The sequence below is a fragment of the Monopterus albus genome, unplaced genomic scaffold, assembly GCF_001952655.1.
Source record: "Monopterus albus unplaced genomic scaffold, M_albus_1.0 scaffold4.1, whole genome shotgun sequence".
NCBI classification, from domain to species: domain Eukaryota; kingdom Metazoa; phylum Chordata; class Actinopteri; order Synbranchiformes; family Synbranchidae; genus Monopterus; species Monopterus albus.
Window position 1 is genome coordinate 8,520,461 of NW_018127884.1, and position 20,069 is coordinate 8,540,529.

At 39.1% G+C, this 20,069-nt stretch overlaps 1 protein-coding gene across 1 annotated transcript; it reads right to left on the minus strand.

The window, feature by feature from the left end:
• Positions 1-981: 981 nt before the first annotated feature.
• Positions 982-19,198, minus strand: syt9a (synaptotagmin IXa). Its single transcript, XM_020605994.1, has 7 exons — positions 18,453-19,198; positions 11,939-12,434; positions 11,065-11,620; positions 3,768-3,888; positions 3,507-3,678; positions 3,133-3,262; positions 982-1,595 (listed from the first exon to the last, which is right to left on the minus strand). Exons 1-7 carry the CDS (start codon positions 18,598-18,600, stop codon positions 1,527-1,529), a joined length of 1,692 nt encoding a protein of 563 aa, XP_020461650.1. The 5' UTR covers positions 18,601-19,198; the 3' UTR covers positions 982-1,526.
• Positions 19,199-20,069: the final 871 nt, after the last annotated feature.

A 20,069-nucleotide genomic window follows, 5' to 3' on the forward strand; every position in this document is an offset into this window, starting at 1 on the left:
TGGGGTTCTTGGGGGTGGGACAAAGCTTCTGATTGGATAACCTTTCACCTAGAACTGTCAAATCGAGTTTGATGAAAGCCGGTATCTATACTGTGTGTGCCAGGGTTAGCCTCTCATCAACACCTGAGACAATGACACAAGCACAAGCCTAAATGTAACATCACTATAGGCACAGGACAGAGAGCTTCTTCCCATTTATGCAGATTAGATGAGGGGAAGAGAGAGACAATAATAAAACAGGATAATTAAGTTCCAGGTGTTTAAGTTCCTACTCACATAGTGAGTCAAACATTTGGATGTAAAATGATTACATCAAACTTAGTCACTTCCTGTTTACATGCAACACAACACATGCTGCACTTATCCACCAGTGAACCCCAATATTTAATGTTCACCAGCAACTTGCCAAATTATGAGAAACACATTCACAATCCAGTCTGCATAGTCTAAAATTAAATTAGTTGCTCACTGCGAGGGGAACCATAGCAAATATGTGCTATGATAATGAATTTCCAATATTTTTTCTTTCTTTTACTAAAATGCTTTCTAAGTTTCTAATTTGGCAAAGGTTCGTTTCAGAGCCGTGCCTACAGGCATTCCTAATCTTCTTACACAAGCAGCTTTTATCGCCTGTTGCGGAAAGCTGCTCGGGTACCTTCTAATGAATTGTACTTCTCATAGACTAATCATAAACAACAGTGAAGCTGACACACTACATAATAAATTGTAGCTTTAAATTTGTTTTCTAGCTCTTTTTAGATTTAATTTCCATAAGTTATTGAATATTCTGGTTCTCCACCATGCACAACTATAATCATCAGCATTTTTTTTTCTGAAAAGAAGTCAAACAAACAATAAGTTAAAGAAAAATGATTACACAATTAAATTCCAATGCTATAAAATGTAATGGGCAAAGATCAAATTTTTTTTTTTTTTTTTGCAATAATATTTATTGATAACATTGAACATATTTTACTTACAGGTACTTTGTCTGGAAATTAACCATCACTGCACATCATCTGACAGAACAACACATCGTATTCCCAATATAGCAACAGAAACAAACAAACAAGGAGAAGATATCGCACCAAACCATGACCTCATGCACCAATTCACCACCAAATTAAAAAAACTATATGGCAGTTCGACTGCTTGTTAGAAGGTTTTGCAAATACGGACTCACCTCATTAGAACAAGTAACAAGACAATGTAAAAAAAAAAAAAATACTGTACCTACTGTATAAACCCAGGAATAGCACAGACCTAAAATGTTTGCCTATGCCTGCTCTTTTTCTTATCGAACATTATAGAAAAGCAAACACCCATCTTTGTCGTCATTCAACATGCAACTGAGCCAGCTGAGCAGAGCTCAAAACAGTTTGTGTCTCTTGTTCCATAGTATTTATCAGTGTCTGCTTTCTTCTTCCAAGACCGTATGTGTGCAGCCCTCAGCAGCTCCACTGTCAAAGGATGCATCTGGGGGGCTTCCGTTTGTTTGGTGCTCTTATGTGAATTGTTGGTCAATACTACGGTGAGGGAGGTGTCTTCAGAGAATTACAGGATCCTCCTTGGCTACTACTAGTGGCCCCTTGGTACTGCAAAAAAGAGTAAAGCAGAAATAATAAGTTGTACCATGCAACCTTCTTTCTCAGAGTCATATAAACAATGTACAGTCAAACAAAATAGCCACATTTTCATCTTTCATCATCATTTCATCTTGGAACATCTAAACAAAAGTACAGTACTAATGACTTGCAGAGTTATGCATTGGCCAGTAAAACAAATGGTAAATATCCCCCATTTTTCAGTTTTCAGTTTTATTGGAATAGAGACTGTGAATGGTTAGTTTGCCAGCTGTAAGCAAAAGGATAAAAGCAGCACTTAGCAATTCTGTGAATACGGAACAACTGTGACTGAAAGTATTTGGGAGGAGGTAAACATTAAATGTAGTGTCTTAAGGCTCCAATAGAGGTTTTGAAGTTCCACATACTGTCATTCCCCAAAAGAAACAGCTCAAATACCAGTTTTGGCTGACACTCACTGTATCTTTGCATTTTGTAGATGCAGACCTTTGATGTGCAAGTAAATACACACAGTAAAGCCATTCTTCCAGGCTGAGTGCACATGTCAGGGATGCCAACTCGCAGCTTCCTACTGTAGTGTGACTTCCTGTTCCCTGCTGTCAGGATATCAGTTCTGTGGTTTGTCTGGCACTACACCTCGTCTACTCTCAGTTTTCTGCAAGTCCCAGTAAATCTAAAGGTTTTCCAGGAATATATTTTGGCTAATTGCATTTATTTTATTTATATCATTTTGTGAACTGCCCACATAAAGCCTAGTGGCTTTCATCTGGAACCAAATGCATCCCAACATGCCTGGGGCTGAATCACATCAGAGCTTTTGTCTACTTTGTCTCCCCTGCTAGTTTCCCACTACACTATCTAAAAAGGCAAGAAGATCAAGACTAAAACTGAGTGATCTGGTACACTCTCATAGACATGGGGCCTGTCATGTAATGGGCCTGTCTTGCGAAACCACAACTATAACTGCAGGCTTAAACTGGTTTCTTGGTCTAAAAAAACACAGTTTTATAGAACTGTGCATTGCCATGCTAACTTTGGCAGAGGATCATTAAGTTATGCTTCCATAATCAGATCCAGATATGTACTTTCAAAGAAACAGCGTCATCCTCTGTGGACTAAGATTACTGGGTCAGATATACAGTATGTTCTTTAGTATTACAGGCTACTTGTCAATTCTGTTCGTTCTTAACATTTAACTTACATTTTTCATGCATTGGCTATTTCTGTCAAACTTTGGCTATAAAAGCTAAGATAAAATTACATTAGAATTATACAGACATCCTCCTCTTCCTGGAATAGTTTATTGTATTAGACCTTTGTAAAGTATAGGGGCTGTGATAGTATCAGATAAAACCATCAACTAAATAGTTTGCAGTTAGTTAGATTGAATCTATTTGTGCCTGAGGACTGAAAAACCTTTCTCTATGAAAGTATTAGTCACAAATAACAGTTAGTGAAAGAACTAAAATATGTTAATGTTCAAAATCTGGTCATTGCTCATCCATGCATGGGAACACCTGACACATTCATTACTGTAAAGTCACCTCACCTCAACCAGAGGATGCCAGTGGGCGACAGGTTTTCGAGGATATGTGAGCATTTCACTCCAGTGGTCTCGACCCAGGTTGTCTGCATCGTTGCCTACTCGACACACCCCAATGACCTCATTGTGGCCAACACTGCATGTGCAGGAGAGAGAGAGAGAGAAAGACAGTGTCATCACGAACAACCCTGCATTCTGAAAATAATGATCCTAAGAAACCACAAAACTGTTTCCATGTCAAAAACAGAGTTGAAGACGGTCTAAAAACTGTTACCATGTGCTTTTAAATATCTCATATTTGTGCCCTAAATTAAATATGACTTATACAAGACATCCAAAATACTCTTTAACTTATTTGTAGCCCTGTAAAAGTTTCTAACCGGTCATAGTCCATCACTGCAATCAAGAGGCTGATCTGCTCTATGTTTTCTGGAGGGACATCAAACACAATGGCTTCATTGTAAACTGGATTCAAAGTGTTCCTCTTTGTTGATGTCTTCCTCTTTTTCAGCCTGCGACCATCACACATCAATGAAACCTTCACGTATGGATCTATGCAGGTGAGAGAAACCGAACAGGAAGATGTTAATATTCCTTCAGGATACCAGTGAGACTGTAGTTAAAAACATGGCATTAATTACCAGATGCACCAGTGATATCCATGGCCTTGAGATTGCGGGCCTTTATCATGGTGATGGTCAGTCTGCCTGCTGTAGGCAAGTAACAGAGTGAAAACATCAGATCCCCGAGGTCCACATTATCCTGAAAGACAACACAACATATTCGCTTTACCATTCGTTTTATTTTGATTATATATGACTAGTTTGTTTTTGTATGTATTGCTTTTATATTTGGTAATGCAACTTAACAGTCTCTCTTTTAATAACAATATTGGCATTATTTCTCCTGCTTTTCTTTACCATATGTTAGCTGAAGGTGAGCTGAAACATGTTTCTGTTAAGGAATATTCTCCTCTGTCACATTGCTCTAATAAAAGCCAAACACATTTCACCCGATATGGAGGCTTCTGTTCAGCTGCAGAATGGCAGAAGCTCACTTATCACTTACTCTTAAAATAACTCCACTGAAGAAGTGAGATTCAGGAAAGCACACAAATGTGTCAAGAACTCCTACTGTAGAATTTCTTGCCGATCTACTAGTCTGTCTGTGTGATTGGGATGGAATTTTGAATCAGGCCTCATCTGCTATTGATTACTGATTTTGTAGAGCAGCTCTATTAACTGAGATAATGTCATCTAATTTTGCAAATATACTGGGAGATTAAAGTTGATTAGAATGGGCCTTGTATTGTTATGACAATCCTGAAGTACAAGGAACATGTAGAAGTTTTTTATGCTGTTGTAGGCACCTTTATAATATATCCAGGTGTTTATTTGGAAAGTACAATATGAGCTAATTTCTGACTGTGGTCGATCCCTTAGCTGGTACACTTGTAAGAAACAAGGGAACAGAAAAGTGCCTGCTTTCCACTTATTAAAAGAGACAGGTCTATTGGCCATCTGCTAGCAGGAGATATCAGCAGCTAATGGCACATAATCAAAGCACTAGTGAGTGATTGATCTTAGTTGATTGTGTTTTGTTCTGCAAAAAACAATTAGGAAAAAGCTATTCTGAAAACAAAAATAACCTTATCTACAGGAGGGGGTTACTCAGTTAAAAATGTAAGCACTACAAAAGAAATTAATGCCTTTTTACATAGTATGAGATACAGTGCAACAATATGCATTATAACATGTACTACAGTATAAGTCTTGTGGCTTAGCAGAGTCAGAAGAATTTAAATTGAATTGTAATTTCATTATGAAAACAGGTCTCTGAAAAATTAGTATAAAGCAGCAATGTCCTTCTTTTTCACACGCTCTCACTTACACACACTGTTCTGTCAGTCTTTCTCTACCATTTGTCAGCATCGCTAAGGCTGTGTCTCGTCTGTGATATGACACTTGTTAAAAACTGTGATCACTGCCTATAAATGTGTGTGTGTGTGAGAGAGAGAGAGAGAGACAGAAAGAGAGTTTCAGATGTTCAGACCTAAATTGCCTCATACCTTGATGAGGCTCTTTTGTTAAAATTGTACTTGATATTCAACAAGGCTATGACATTTTAATTTGCGTGATGGATAAACTGACAGCTCCTTCAGAAAATGCACTTCACATCATATGTGGACCCGTCATGGTCCACTGTCTAAATTTGTGCACACTTCAAATACAGGTTGGAAAAGAAAGATTAACGCTGTGTTTCTTCTGCCACAAAATCCTTCTTGGGCAACAAATGGGCATTTAATCCCTGCACTTTGAACTTCAGGTGGCACAGCAGCACGGTGGTTAGTGTTGTCACCTGATAGCAAGAAGATTCTGGGTTTGAGCCCAGGCCTACCTGAGACGTGTCTGTGTGAGGTTTGCATATTCTCCCTGTGCTTGCATGGGTTCTTTCTGGCTTTGTCCCAAAGACATGCAGCTTAGGTTGATTGCTGACTTTAAATTGCTCATAGGTGTGTGTGTGTGTGTGTGTGTGTGTGTGGTTGTTTATGTGTCATCCCTCTGAATTTTGCACTGCAAGGCTGTGTTCCACATTTCACAGTTGACAAATACTATACAAGCACATTAAAATCCAAAACCATTAATTAAAATGAACAAACTAAGTAAAACAGGGCTACATTTAATACAGCAAATAATAGCGCTTTTGTCTGTTTTGTCATTCTTTAAATCATAAAAATAACACATTAACACATTATTTACAACCAACTTCTGTTGCGGATAAAAACAACCCAGCTCTGGCAGTGAAACAACCCATATGGTCAATCCCACTGGCAATCATCACTTAAAAATAATCCTCTTTTCTGTCAATGAAGCCAATGAATTTGTGAGCTCTACTGCACTGGTTACAAAATGTCCTACCTCTGTACTGATATCCGTAGTGTGGGGCATGTGTGCAAATGTCTGAGAACAAGCATTTGTGCAAGTGTAACAGTCTGTGTGTGTACTGTATGTGTGTGTGCATGAGCTGAGTAGTGTGAAAATGACAAAAAAAAAAAAAACACCACTCCAGATACTGTGAATCTCTCGTCCCCATCACCAGCTGTCACATACCATTAAACTCTAACTGGGTAACATTGATTAACATTCAACAATTAAGGACAGAAACACTGCCTCATAAAACAGCCAGTGGCAGAGAGGTTACAGAAAAATATCAATACTGCTGTAAATATCTATTTTATCTGGCACGCTGACAAAACAGCTTACTGTGATTTTATTTGCCCCGCCTCTAGATGTCTATTTTTCTTATTTGCTGCAAATGCAGACTCACAAACAGATACCTAAGGACCTATTAAGAACTGATAGCTACAGTAGACCCTTCATTTCCAAACAGGCACATACTTTATGGGGTCAACATACACAAATGCTGCCTTGAAGCTTGTGAAACATTTGTGAAATGCAATTACTTTTGAACAAAGTCCTTGTCATCAACATACTATAGCTTTAGGCTGCCATGACAAGTGCAAATGCCAGGCTTTGCCCTTTAATGAACTTTATTGGCAATGCCACTGTAACTGCAGAGAAGCTCACTGAAACACCATATGCATGCACTTGCTCATCTGGTCTACTAGCAATTCCATATGGCCCTGACTGGTGCAAACAGTGCAGAATCATGCAGTCGGACATCACACCCATAATTCAAGTGAATACACTTTACATACAGTATAAACATCTTTGAATGTGCTATTGCTTTTGTCACTTTTATGAACTCAAACGCCACTTGTGTATGTATCATGTAAGTGGGACACAGCTGACTTTGTGGATGCCAAGTGGAGCTGTGATGCCCATATACGTGGGTTGTATGAGACAAGCTTGGCCTGGTTGGCAAAGAAACTGCATTTAAGATTCAGTGCAAGTGTGGTCAAACCTGTAAAGGTTTCACAAATATAGCAACTGGATAAAGTAGGCACATTCTCTCTCTCTCTCTCTCTCTCTCTCTTTCTCGCTAGCTCTCTCTCTCTCTCTCTCTCTCTCTCTCTCTCGTGTGTGTGTGTGTGTGTGTGTGTGTGTGTGAGAGAGAGAAAGAGAGAGACAGACAGAGAGAGATGGAGACATGGAGAGAGGTGGAAGCAGAAGGCTTCTGGCCACCAATATTTTTAGAGGCCATGAGTAGGAAGCTGTTAATGGTCTCCAACAGACCATATGTGAGACTTTGCATTAAACTGTTAGCTGGCAGGCTGATGTCTGCTGCAGATATCTGTGACAAATGCACATGGTACCACAAATTTGAGTTAGACACTGAAGTGACATGAATAAAAAAAAATAACAAAAACATCAGTTGTCCAGATTTTAATTGCAAGAAAAGGGAAAGAAAAAAGGGATTACTGTTCTTTAACCACAGGCATTGGTTGTATAGACAAATTCAAAAAGATAATCATGCACAATAAAGAAAAATTATTGTGAGCTGAGTTATTTTGTAGGATTGAGCTTGACCGAATTAGCATAATTTCAAATGATGTATCTCACCACGTCTCCTGCAACCTTTCTCTCTACTTACTTTGTGATCAGACAAATTACAATACTGACAATAAATGCACATGATTATGGAAATTGTTAATGAAATTAAAGGTGCAGAATTTATGAATTATTAATGAGTGATCTTTAAAAACTAAAACACATACACTGAGATTAACTTTTTGGCATTGCTGAGCAGGTCAAACACTAAACTGTTTCTCTTTAGCTACCTGGTTCTTCCTACAATAACTAGCTTCGGTATGGCGTTACTTCTTGTCAGGCATCTCACATTATCTGTGGTTGTCTTGCAGCTCCCGACGATTGCTTGGGCACTTTTAGATATAATTTTTTCTAGGTCCATTAGGAGTATCCTCTTCACATTGTGGCAAAGACATACTGTATAGTATGAGTATCCACCTTCATTATAAAGTAAGGTGTGTAGTCAGGCATAAATACAAAGGCATAATTCAGACTGCCAGGTAGTGCACGTCTCTACCTCAGCCCCAAAGAATATCCGACTACAAAAGTATTCCATTTTCAGTATAATCTGAACATGACTGATTGCCTCATCGTGGCTGAGGCCGATTCTTTCTACTATGTAACCTTCAATAATCTTGTACTGCATTTTCAGGAGAAATTCTCAACATCTCAATGACTTTATTTCACATATAAATGTTATATATGGGAACACTGCTCAGTAAGGCGTGATTTTTTTGTGCTACTTTATATGATTATATGGTTTTTATACAGATTTATGTTCAACTGAAGCCTGTATTTCTCCACTTGTAAAGCCAGGCTACCATCTGGCAAGTTTAACAAGATTTTTACATGAAAATTATACACCATGGAGGAGTTATTCTGAATGAAAGCATGAGTGACCATGAAAATGAATATGAAATTAATGTGTGCTGCTCTCTTTTATAAGAGACCAAAGCAGAAAAGCATGTTGATAAGTTTCAAGGTTCTTTTTTCCCAGCTAAAGCACATACACCACATTACTATGGTGGCTATATTTAGCCTAGATTGACAAGTGGACCAATAAGGCACACAAATTCAAGTTACTAAGGTACAAAGCTCATTAAATTGAAATGACTGCATTGCAGACAAGGTATTTGCATATATTGTGCGCAAGAGCTGCACGAGACAAGCCTGGTCATCAACAGAGGCAGAGGATGCTTTGCTTATTAGATACACAAGAAACAGACACACAGAGATGCTCAATCATATACTTTCATGACACGCATTGTAATGTAGAACTGATTAAGGCTTTACTAGTGCTATTACAGTTCGGTAATAGTTGATAATAAAGTTAAAAAAAACCATTTTAAACTTGGGTTGTATTTTCATGGTTTGGGACATACAGTAGGTTATATTGGTTATGATAACACTGTACTCACAAAAAGATTTGCTGAATTTGTGGCATAGCTAAAAAAAAATGTTTAAACATCGCACCACGTCTGAACAGTTAGGCAGGTTGTAACGAAGTTGTCTTATTTAGAAAGGAAAACAAAACTGAATTATGATCCAAACTGTCCACTGCCAGGCTGACAGACCCTGTGTTTTTTCCTGCTGGGCTTATTTTTAGCAGTGTTGCCATGTTTGAGCCAATATCTAAGCAATGACTTTGGTGAGTAAAATGTTATCATTACAAATACAACCAAAGGTTGGAGCCATTAAAATTGTATCTGTGTTTTAAAAGAAAATTGCAATTTTCCATTAAACAGCTCCACTTCATTGATCTTGTTTCACTGACCTGCCTGTGATTAATTGAATTGTTGGCAGCAATCAATGGTAAGGAGTCTTATAAATGGCACTTAAGTATGCCATGAAACAGGGGATCAATTGCACATTGCAGAAGGTTGGGCTTAACTAATGAGATGCCTGTTGATGAGGCAATCACTGGGAGCCTATATGCATATACATGTACTGTTCATGTTACAATACAGCTGTCAGGTATCGTTCAGCTGTATAATGTAACACAGGGAAGAAGGAGTAGTAATAGTAGCAGCAATGAAGGTGTAGTGAAGTAAAACTATCACACATACTCTATCACACACTCTCTTGTTTGTACGTCTATACTTTAGGACCCCTTTGGTTACATTATAGCGCATAAACATCCTCATTTCACAAAAAAATATTCTCACTCAACAAGTTTAGAACTAAAAATGCCCCTCACAAAGATTAAAGTATAAATATACACATGCACACTGTCTATAAGAGGCTTTAAATCCGGTTGACCTTAGATGGTCTCACCCTGGAAATGTCCCAGGAGAGGACAGTGGATATAAATCCAGTCAGGGCAGATGAAGTAAATGTGTCTCCCAATGATGTCCTCTGTCCTGAAGTAACAATAGCCATTACATAATTAAATCATTTAGTTAAATAGAAATCTCTCCTAAAAAGAGTTTCAGCATCTTCACAATTAAATTTTTTTTTATTTTGAAACATATACATTGTTTTACAAAGAGTGAAATGGCAATAAAACAAATGCGCACAAATGAATATCTATCCATACAGATGCCTGAGATATATTTTTTGTAGTGACCAATCTGTAAAATACTGCAGTAGAATACCATGTCTGGTATTGATCTGATGCTCTACCCATTGCTAAAAAACTCTCTAACTAACCCACAAACAGAGCAAAGTCATCAAGAGAAATCCTCTTTTTTCAAAAGAAGACCTATTCACCTTACCCACCAAGTAACTCTTCTTTCTTTATATAGAGCTGACAGCTCAGCGTGTTTCAGTTTTATGTTACGCTTCGTATTGTTTCTGAGTGATAGATTGTGCTGAAATAAAGAACTCAAATGTGAACCAAATATGTAGCTCTCAGTAAGGCGGCACCATGTCACAAGACAGTATTTTCTGTTATATTTAGATTTTCGGGATTACAGGTAAATAGTTATTTTGGTAATATTTTTGTTAAATAATTATTTAATTTTGATTTGTTAAGTACAGTATTTTCAGGTTCATGTTCTGAATCAACTCATATTATTATGTTTATTCTTTAAAATATGTATTTTGTACATGTAGAATAATTTGGAATGATGTAGAATGTAAAATAGTCTGGAACATTGAATGAAGAGTGAATTGCCACTGTTATGTAATGCCTCAGCCTGGAAGGTATATATTGTATCGTGGGCAGGGCCATTGGCCAGAGTGGGAGAGAGAGAGAAAGCCAGAGAGAGTCACAAAGTGACCAAAAGTGGCACAAAAGACTGATAAAAAAAATAATAAAATAAGGGATTTAATCCATATATCAGTTACACACCCACTACTTTTGAAGAATCGGTCCAACTAAGCGACAAAGCAAATATGTCACACTTAATAAAATGGATCTTGCATTTTGTAGTAATAGTTCAAAATTAAATATAACATGGCACGTTTAATGGACGTGACATAATTATGAACAGATGTGCTGACTCACCGAGGAGACATACTGGATGTCCCGGCAGAGTTTTGTCTCCCTTGGGAAATCTTCCAGATCCATGAAGTTGTCCACAACCACTTGGCCAATAATATCGTGGCGGGAAAAGCGGTCAAAGTCATAGACACTGAAGTGCAGCTTACGTGTGGGAAGCTCTGAGTACGCCACAGGAAACAGGAAGACCTCATCAAACACAGGGTTCAGCGTCTTGCGATGCACCTTGGTCTGGTGCTTGGTCTTACGATCAGGTAGCAGGTAGATCTTAACATACGGGTCAGAGGTACCAGAAAAGTCCTTAGCTGGGAGGTCCTCTGCTCTGTGGATCTTAACTATTAACTGTTCCAGGTCACAGTCAAATTTGAGGATGAAGTGGAGGCGTCCACAGCCTCCTCCTCTGCGACTGCCTTCATCCCCTTCAAGGGAGCGCTGCTTGTAGAGCTCAGGTTTGAGACGGCCAAGGCCCAGCCCCATTCCAGTGAGTGAGTCCTGCCTTTGGAACTGGGCCACATTGAAGTCAGGGTTAGACAGGTTCATATGTCTGCGAATGGACCCCTGTCTGTGGAGAAAATCAAATACAAATATCATCATACAACATTAACAAGCTGAGGAAAAGCCAGAATAGGCATGTAGCATTGTGTAGTGTATGTGTCATGCTGGAGTGGTCATTTATTTAAATGGAATGTCTTGGTAAAACTTTAACCATCACCTAATTTTAACCAAGCATTTTTGTTGCTTAACCCTAACCATACATCAGCCATAATTTAATGCCATAACCATAGTCTTTCCATAACTTTAAGCAGAAGTGTTACAAATTTCTCCAGGTAGAATCTAGTTCTGTTGAAAACAAAGAAATCCACAGCGCACTTATACTGACCCAATTTCAGATATTGAGCAACCAGATGGTCGGGGTTCAGTGGTCTGTCTCTGCATACGAGGGTTAGTGTGAACCCCGTTTTCCTGGCCTTTACTCTGGGCGTCCAATGGGATGTCTGGAGATGTGTGACTGATCTTCATAGCTGCCTCAGGTGTGGCCATAACCACAGGTGGTGGTGATACTGGAGTCATAGGAGCCTGCACTGATACAACCGATGCCACAGAAGTGGGCTCTCTGGCCATGGAGCACTGCGAAGACTCACGGCGGTTGTGCGCCGGGGGGTCCACAGCTGTGTAAACTGGCTGCCTGGGTGCAAGCTGCGAAGGTAGGGGACTCATAGTGGGGTTGAGGTGCCCATGGGCCTCTTTGGTGGTGGGAGAGAGCCCACGCTCTCTCCATGGTATCCAGCAGAGCTTCCAGGAGACAAAGAGGGAGACCCCAAACAGGGCCAGGCCACAGGCAGTCACTACCAGTGACAACAGACTCACCGATATATCTGATATGACAAAAGAGTAGCAGTGAATTAAGTTTTCTTTCTGCTTTGTTGAAAAGCTATACATTTACCATAACAGTCATAACCTTTATATAGTAACTAATACGGTGTTACTTCACTGACACTCATGGGTATGTGAAATGTTTTCATTCACCTGAGGTGTCATATTATGACAATTCATGTTTCTTTGACCTGGCAAACAAAGTCTAATTTGTTATTACAGTGAAAATACTGGGGATTTTGTGGAACTTTCTCTTTTTCTTTTCTTTATTGCTACAAAGAATCCTTGACAGGATTAGTTCGGATTAACTACATTTATTTAAATTTCATCTGGAGCCTTATATCTGTCCTCTAGGCTTGGTGTGACCCATGCAGTTATTTTCAGTCCTTTGCTGATAACATGGAGGAAGAGTTTGCTGAAACATACGCACCAGCACATACCACAAACATACTGTTAAGGCGGTGAGCTGTTGTTTCACTCACAACTATTTCAATTGTTTACAACATTTTTGTAGGGGGGGCTTAATGGGTATAATTATGTATTATTGTGTAAAAGATCTACAGGAGCATCACGCCAGGCCTTTGTATGTCAAGTAAGAGTTTATGCTTTCAGAGCATGATACTGAATATTTCTGCAGAACGTTCGTTTACATCAGAACAGGGTGTCTCAGGCACCATGAGAAGGGAGCTGAGGTGCGTATTAACAGTCACCAAGGGCTTTCTGAATTGTGTGTTCTCAGGGGGTGGGCTCTGACTTTTCCCTAAATGTTTTTGAAAGATAAGTCAAAGTAACTGCGGCAACAAAACAGTGCCTAATTCCAGTCTATGACCCAGTACAATAATAACATGACTTAAATGAACATTTGTACTAGTCCAAAAGTGTTTTTCTTTCTCCTTTTTCAACACCCAGTATTGTATGTGAGACAGAAGTGATAAACCTTCCCTTTGCCAGTTGCTTGATAATGTCGATGTTAGTCGTGTCTGAGGTCAATAAGACCCCAGAGTGGCGTTAATCCTTATCATGCACTACCACCAGCATCTGGTAACTTTAATTGATTCAGTCATTCATTCACCAGTCAAAGGTTTGTACACACATTCCCCCTGAATTGAATGAGAAAGTGTGTTAAACATTTGACAGGTGGGGTACCTCCTATGAGTAAGCTCACAATAAAACTCCAAACAGACTTTAGTTATTTAGTTAGTTTTACATCCTGTTGATGTTAGAACTTAAACTAACAATGGTTTACACCTTTAAAGCCCTTAAAGCACTGATCTGGTATCAGTGGTTAACAGCTAAAACAGCTTAAAAAAACAACCTGAACAGGATTTATTTATTAAGACAATTATTTTTAAAAGTTTTTTCCACAAAGTAATAACAAGTTATATGCACTGAGTTTAGCTGTGAGCGTAAAAGGACATGAGATATTGTTTAAAATTTGTTGTGTGTTTGTTTACACCTGTTTCATTTGAAGGTAAAGATTTGGAAGCAGTATATTACAGTCCTCTCATGAACTGCTCACATCAGCTAAGACATCAGCAGAGGTTTGATCAGCACTTAGGTAACATTATAATTAGAATGCAGTACATTTCTGAGATTAGTTTTTAGGACTATCTCTCACCATTTTAAATGGTGCAATTCCCAAAGGCTTACATTTTGCACAGCATATGGAGTTTTTCTAAGGCAAAAATCAATGATTACTGTAATCACTCAACAACACCATAACTGAATACAATTCACAACACAACTTATCTGTGTCAAAAAAAAAAAAACTCTCCACATCTTAATTAAATCTAATCTTAAGCAGTACATTCCACATATTGTGCATTCACTGGAGGGAAGACACTGAGACAGCTGCTTTGCAATTAGCACATAATGATGATGTGCTAGAATAATAACTAGTGTTGCAAATATTGTTCTGAACTTTAAAAGCTTTAATACCAGTCCGGCCCATTTGGTAGCCATCAGGAGCAAAGGGTACCTTTATTGCCGTGCACACTTAAATACTGTGCTGTGGTTCCTTGATGTCTTCCCCTTTACTAAACTGGAAAACGTGGGAGGTCTATGGACCTCATTTTAAGCAAAAATGCATTATAAAGTTCAGCTCAACCTAATATTCAGCTGTCTGCATTAGCCAAATTAAATACTTTAGCCATTAGCTTTGAAAGTACTATGCAATGTAGACAGAGGACAGCAGAGCTGAAATCACATTACAGTATGGACAAGACGAATGATCACATCAACCCCTTCAGTGTGCTTATAGGCATACCAGTATTATATTGAGATGGAAAAATTCTAATCCCCTCACTGTCTTTTACCACTAAATACCTTTTTAACTGTTGCAGCTTGTGCTAGATGTTCATACAGTATGTTCAGATGTTCACAGGTTCACGTTGTTTTTACATAGTGAAGTAATGTTGTCTGATTAGTTAAATTTTTGTTAATGACATTATTGAACTTTAATAAAATTGTTACTCGTGTTACATGTTGCTTTTTATATTTTCCAGTGATGCTAAATAATGCTGACTCTGTTTTGTGCATGGTAAGCCTCTGCTTACCATTCTGCATACAATACAACACATTCAGGTAATTAATTTACTGCAATGACATATCTTCCATCCTTGAGGTACTGTACAGTCAGTCTGCATTTTGAAAATTCCAAGCTTCTGCACAGTGTTTTTTATAGCATCAGTCTGCTGTACCCTCATGACCATGTCTATTTTTGGCTATGCCTCATTACGTGTGAGGGCAGTGATACAGACTTACGCCCAGTTTGTGCTGACTACGCAACAGGTTATTACATGTCCATCGGTGTCGATGCTGATGAAGATTTGTATGGATTTTTTTAATACTCCAAAGACAAGTAGTGTATAATCATTTTAATTACTTTACTCATAGTAATTGTCCCATTACAGGTTGTAGAGACAGTAATGATTGTTTTTCCTGGGTAACTACCAGTTTCCCTTGGGATCAATCAAGTATCTATCTACAATATCTATTTACAATATCTATCTATCGATATCACTTTATTCATCAAAAAACTCTGGGATTCCAAATTAAATGCATGTTAATATGGTTAAAAATAATCATCATACTGTAATAATCATAATGAGCATCATATAAAGCCAACATTCCCCTCATGATTACCTGAACAGAGAATGTGCATGCACTCTAGATAATAATAATAATGTATTTTTGTATGACTTGACAAGCTTCCCATATACCTAGCTGACTTTATGGTGACATACGGTAAGTATTGTTTGGTTTATAAAGACTGCCACCAGCTGTTGCTATTCCCACACTGAGGCTTGATGAATTTGTAAATCATTTTCTACAATCATTGTATTTATTCTTGTCATCCTCCTTTAGTAAGTAGTTATTTCATTATTAAAAGAAAATCCTGAATATTCACTTACTAAATCTGTAACTGAAAAACTTTGTTTTCAGCTACACCATTTAGTATTTATAAATTTTTGACAGATGTATGTCCATAACAAAACAAAACAAAAATCACAGGACATTTTCTGAAACAACAACAAAGTAAATGAAACAATATGTAACACAACATTTAAAACTGCTTGGTTTTACTCAAAACAAATCTGAAAACACTCTAGATGCTAGTTTTGGATTATTCATTATATGATATAGATAAGGTAGCCTATCTTTTTTAAATCCAGCAGCACTGCCTAATGCTGGGCTGGGCTGTGTGTGGGCACTGCCATATGACCTCGCACAGGAACTCAAACGGTCCTTTCTGTCCTCTCTGAGATTGTGTGAATACCAAAGTATGTGTGATTTGGGAGAATAATGTGGAGAAACTGAGGGAGTCACTCATATGATGGCACTGGGCCCACAGCCAGCTTGGCAGGCTGTCTGAATGCTGCCTGGTGCACAAGTATCCAGACGTCTGGAAAGATTCAGAGACTGTGTCACCACAACAATACTGGACCAAATTTAGAGCTCAGGACCCTCAAAGGTGCAAATATGTAGGAAGCAAATGAGCGCTGAAAAACCAGTTTATGGAACTTCTACCTCCTGAGGTGTTACTTGTCTTAAACATGGTTCTTTGTAAATACATGTTGGATGTTGCTTAATTTTCTTCTTTTAATATAGTTAATATCAACACAGAGTACACAGCATAATATGTTACACACAGGTGGCTCTGATTGGTTGTCTTCTGGGCCCTGATTACTGCTGGTTTGTATCCTCACAGGATATTAGTTGCACTGACCTTATGGACCATGTCTAACTAATTAGACAGCTACAGTTTAAAAACAGCAGTGCTTTGCATCCTGGTTAGGAAACCACTACTAAATGCTCTCTCTGCACATGCTAAGCCTTACAGGAATAGTTCCACATTTGGGAAATACACTTTTTCACTTTCTTGCCAAACCTTGGATGAGACAATAGAATAGAGTTCTACCCCTCCCTCATGTCTGTATGGTAAATATGAAGCTACAGCCAAGTTAACTTAGAATAGCCTAAAGACTGGAAATAAGGAGAAATAGCTTGGCACCCAGGACAGGGCCAGGCTTGTTTTGTATTCTTGTTTCCAGTCTTTGAGCTAAGCTAACAAAGTTTAGCTCATTTTTAATAGAGTGATATGAGAGTGGTGCTGAGCTCTCATATTTCCCAAAATATTGAAATTAAGTTATACATCTTTACTTAATCACTTGACATAATTGTTTGCTCTGATTATCTTTCCTCTCATATCTGACAAGGTGGTCACAAATCTATCTCCTTAATAGGTTTTTATGAGTCAAGATAACAAATTTATCTTTTTGTTCAGAATGTTTGTGAATTGTAGATAAATGTTCATGAACTGTCCCCTTGAGAAAAACACTAACCTATAGGTCACATGATGTTGGACCTGCTCTCTCTCTTTCATCTACTTCTTTTGTCATTCTGTTATTTACTGTTGCCATTGTGTATTACATGTGCCAGCTAAACTGCAACAAAATCTTATAGACAGGCCATTCTGACAGCTAAGCCCACTGCAGTGCCTGCTATATTGTAGTGATTCCACTGAGACTGGCAGTGCAATGAAAAAGATAAGGCAGGACAGAGAGAAAGAGAGATGGGAGATTATGGAATAGAAGAAATGAGGAGGAATATAAAGATGCAGACATGGGAAGCAGATAGAAAGGGGTGGGAGCTTTATAATAATAACAATAATTCTAAATAATGGAAGCAGAAAGAATGGAGTAGCCTATGTATAAGGAGGAATGCACTTGTGTCCCTCCCTCAACGCCTTTTCTCTCTTCTCTGCACACAGTCTCATACACATACACAACATCCAGACGATGGTGTCTAGTGTTGGTAGTGATGAAGCGTGACTATATGGTCCCATTAACCCTTCACGTGTGACTGGATGTTCGCTTGGTTTTACAAAACAAAACAAAAAAACTGCAATAGAGTTGTGTCATTACAAAGTTAAATAAGCTTCATTTATTTAGTAAATGTTTCACGTAGGTAACAGTACGAAATAAATATGAGGTAAACTTTTAAACGAGTAGGTGGGTAGGTAAGTGTGCCACGACAGTAACTGCTACCGGCGAGTGCAGGTGTAACTCACCCACGGAAAAGAGTAGCCGAATGCATCCAGTTTTACTGAATATGATTTCTGTCACTGCACGATATCACCGCCGGCATGTGCACATGTGTCAGGAATGAACTGGACTAACCACACATTTGGAATCTTAAAGAATGGCAGACTCACCTGGATGTAGAATGGAAATTTAAAAAATGTTTTACTTTAGACCTCGAATTTTGGCTGTAGGTGAAAAGGGGAGGCCGTGCAAGAGCATTTAACTTGCAATAAAAATGGCATAATTAAACTGAATAATTAGTGAGATAATTAATGTGCACACCACATTTCCATACAAATATCGATTGAGAAAGCGCTCTAACCAACAGCTTAGACCGCCTATCGACCTCTAACCGAAGAATGTTCAGGGAAAGGGGCGTCCTGTTCAGTTTAATTCAGTACAACCCATGAATCAAGCGCGGAAATGGTTCCTTACCTGAATCCGTGTAGCGTGGCCTGGCAAGGTCTCGGAAATAGTAGATAAAATCCAGACAGTTTTCGTTCTGCACTTCCCCCTTCGAACAAAGATCTGACAGGAGTTCAAGTGCCTTTTGACAAATCTCGTCATCTCTGTCTCCAGGCATTTCCCACCAGCATCCTTACAAATGGAGGGTCTCTAAGGCACCACCACACCACTCCGCCCGTATGACAGTCAACTATTCCACGCTGCTCAGCACGGCTTCTGGAGTCAACCACTTATCCAGCGGCACGCCTACCAGCACGATGTAGCCTACTCGACGGAGGCGCTTTGTATGAGAAAGAACAAAAAGCACAAGTCCGAGTGATCCAGAAAGCAAATCCTTTCCCACATGTGGAGCACAGAGTTTTCTTTACGTAACATTCAGCTGAGAGGTCCTGGTCTGGCTGAAAGCCACCGGTTGAATCCACGCATCGCCACTGTGGCGCCGTGCGCTGTCCGAGGTGCTGAAATGCATGCGCGCTTCGGAACCGGACTCTCGCTACAGTGAATCTTTGCACCCTGCTCATCCAATGTCTTTACGCCTTCAAGCGACAACAAGCTCAGGAAAAGTTGAGCACCGTTTTACCATAGGGGGGGTTTGAGAGCAGTAGTACCTGTAGTGTGCCTGCACGTGGCCGACCAGAGGACGATAGAACGTTGTTTTTAATCCCATGAAATAAGTTTCTTTTTTAAAGATACATCGATCTCTATGGCACTCAAAATCCACTCACATAATGTTGCTTATGTAAGTTTAATAGAAATGAACTTAAAGGAGCCGCACTACTGAAGCCAGCGCAGTGTCACTCCCCAGCCTGGGATTCATCTGCTGTGACATCCATGATTAGTCTTGCCATACACTCAACTGATTACAAATTACCACACACACCGGGGGAAGGGAGGGGGCATTTACCTTCCTGTTCTTATTGCTTATTTATCGTTCCTAACCGTTTCTGGGGTGTTCACAGTGTAATTAGGGAGGGGAGGCGACACTGGTGCGGTGGGTAAAGCAGTCGACTCCCAACCAGAAGGTTGAAGGTTCGAATCTCGGTGCTGGCAGTCCACGTGTGGAAGTGTCCTTGGGCGAGACTGAACCCCCCCCCCGTTTCCCCTGATGGTTAGAGCCATCGGTTGAGTTGGTGCCACAGATGGCTGCCTCAGTTCTGTACCAGAGACAAATTCTTTATAGCCAAGATATCAATATATTTCTCATGGGACAATCAGTGACAATATTCTGAAGAGTGTGCATGTTGTGCCATTACTCCTACTATGCATTTGGTGAGCCTGTCAGTTTCTGAAGGCACAGTCAATTCCGCCTTCACTGAATTCATTTTAGTGATGGACAAGCCCAGTAATTATGGCATAAACTAGTGGTTTCAGGCCCATTAGGCTTGAATGGAAAAGGTAAGTAAAACCAGGCAGTTCGTTGCATGCATCATACAAGGATGTGCTGTAACTTTCACTGAAAAATAATCACTTGTATGATAAAACATAGTCCTTTGATGTAATGGGGATATAGAGAAACCATTAATGAGGTTACTAAAGAAGAAGAAAGTTCAAAGCTGATGCCAAGTGAGGGACTCAGTTAACAGACTT

Coding starts and splice junctions, on each gene's coding strand:
- syt9a (XM_020605994.1), bottom strand. CDS start 18,600: ATGCCTGGAGACAGAGATGACGAGATTTGTCAAAAGGCACTTGAACTC. Junction 11,621..11,938: donor TGCTCAATATCTGAAATTGG/GTCAGTATAAGT, acceptor TTTTCTCCACAG/ACAGGGGTCCATTCGCAGAC. Junction 3,679..3,767: donor GGATATCACTGGTGCATCTG/GTAATTAATGCC, acceptor TCACCTGCATAG/ATCCATACGTGAAGGTTTCA.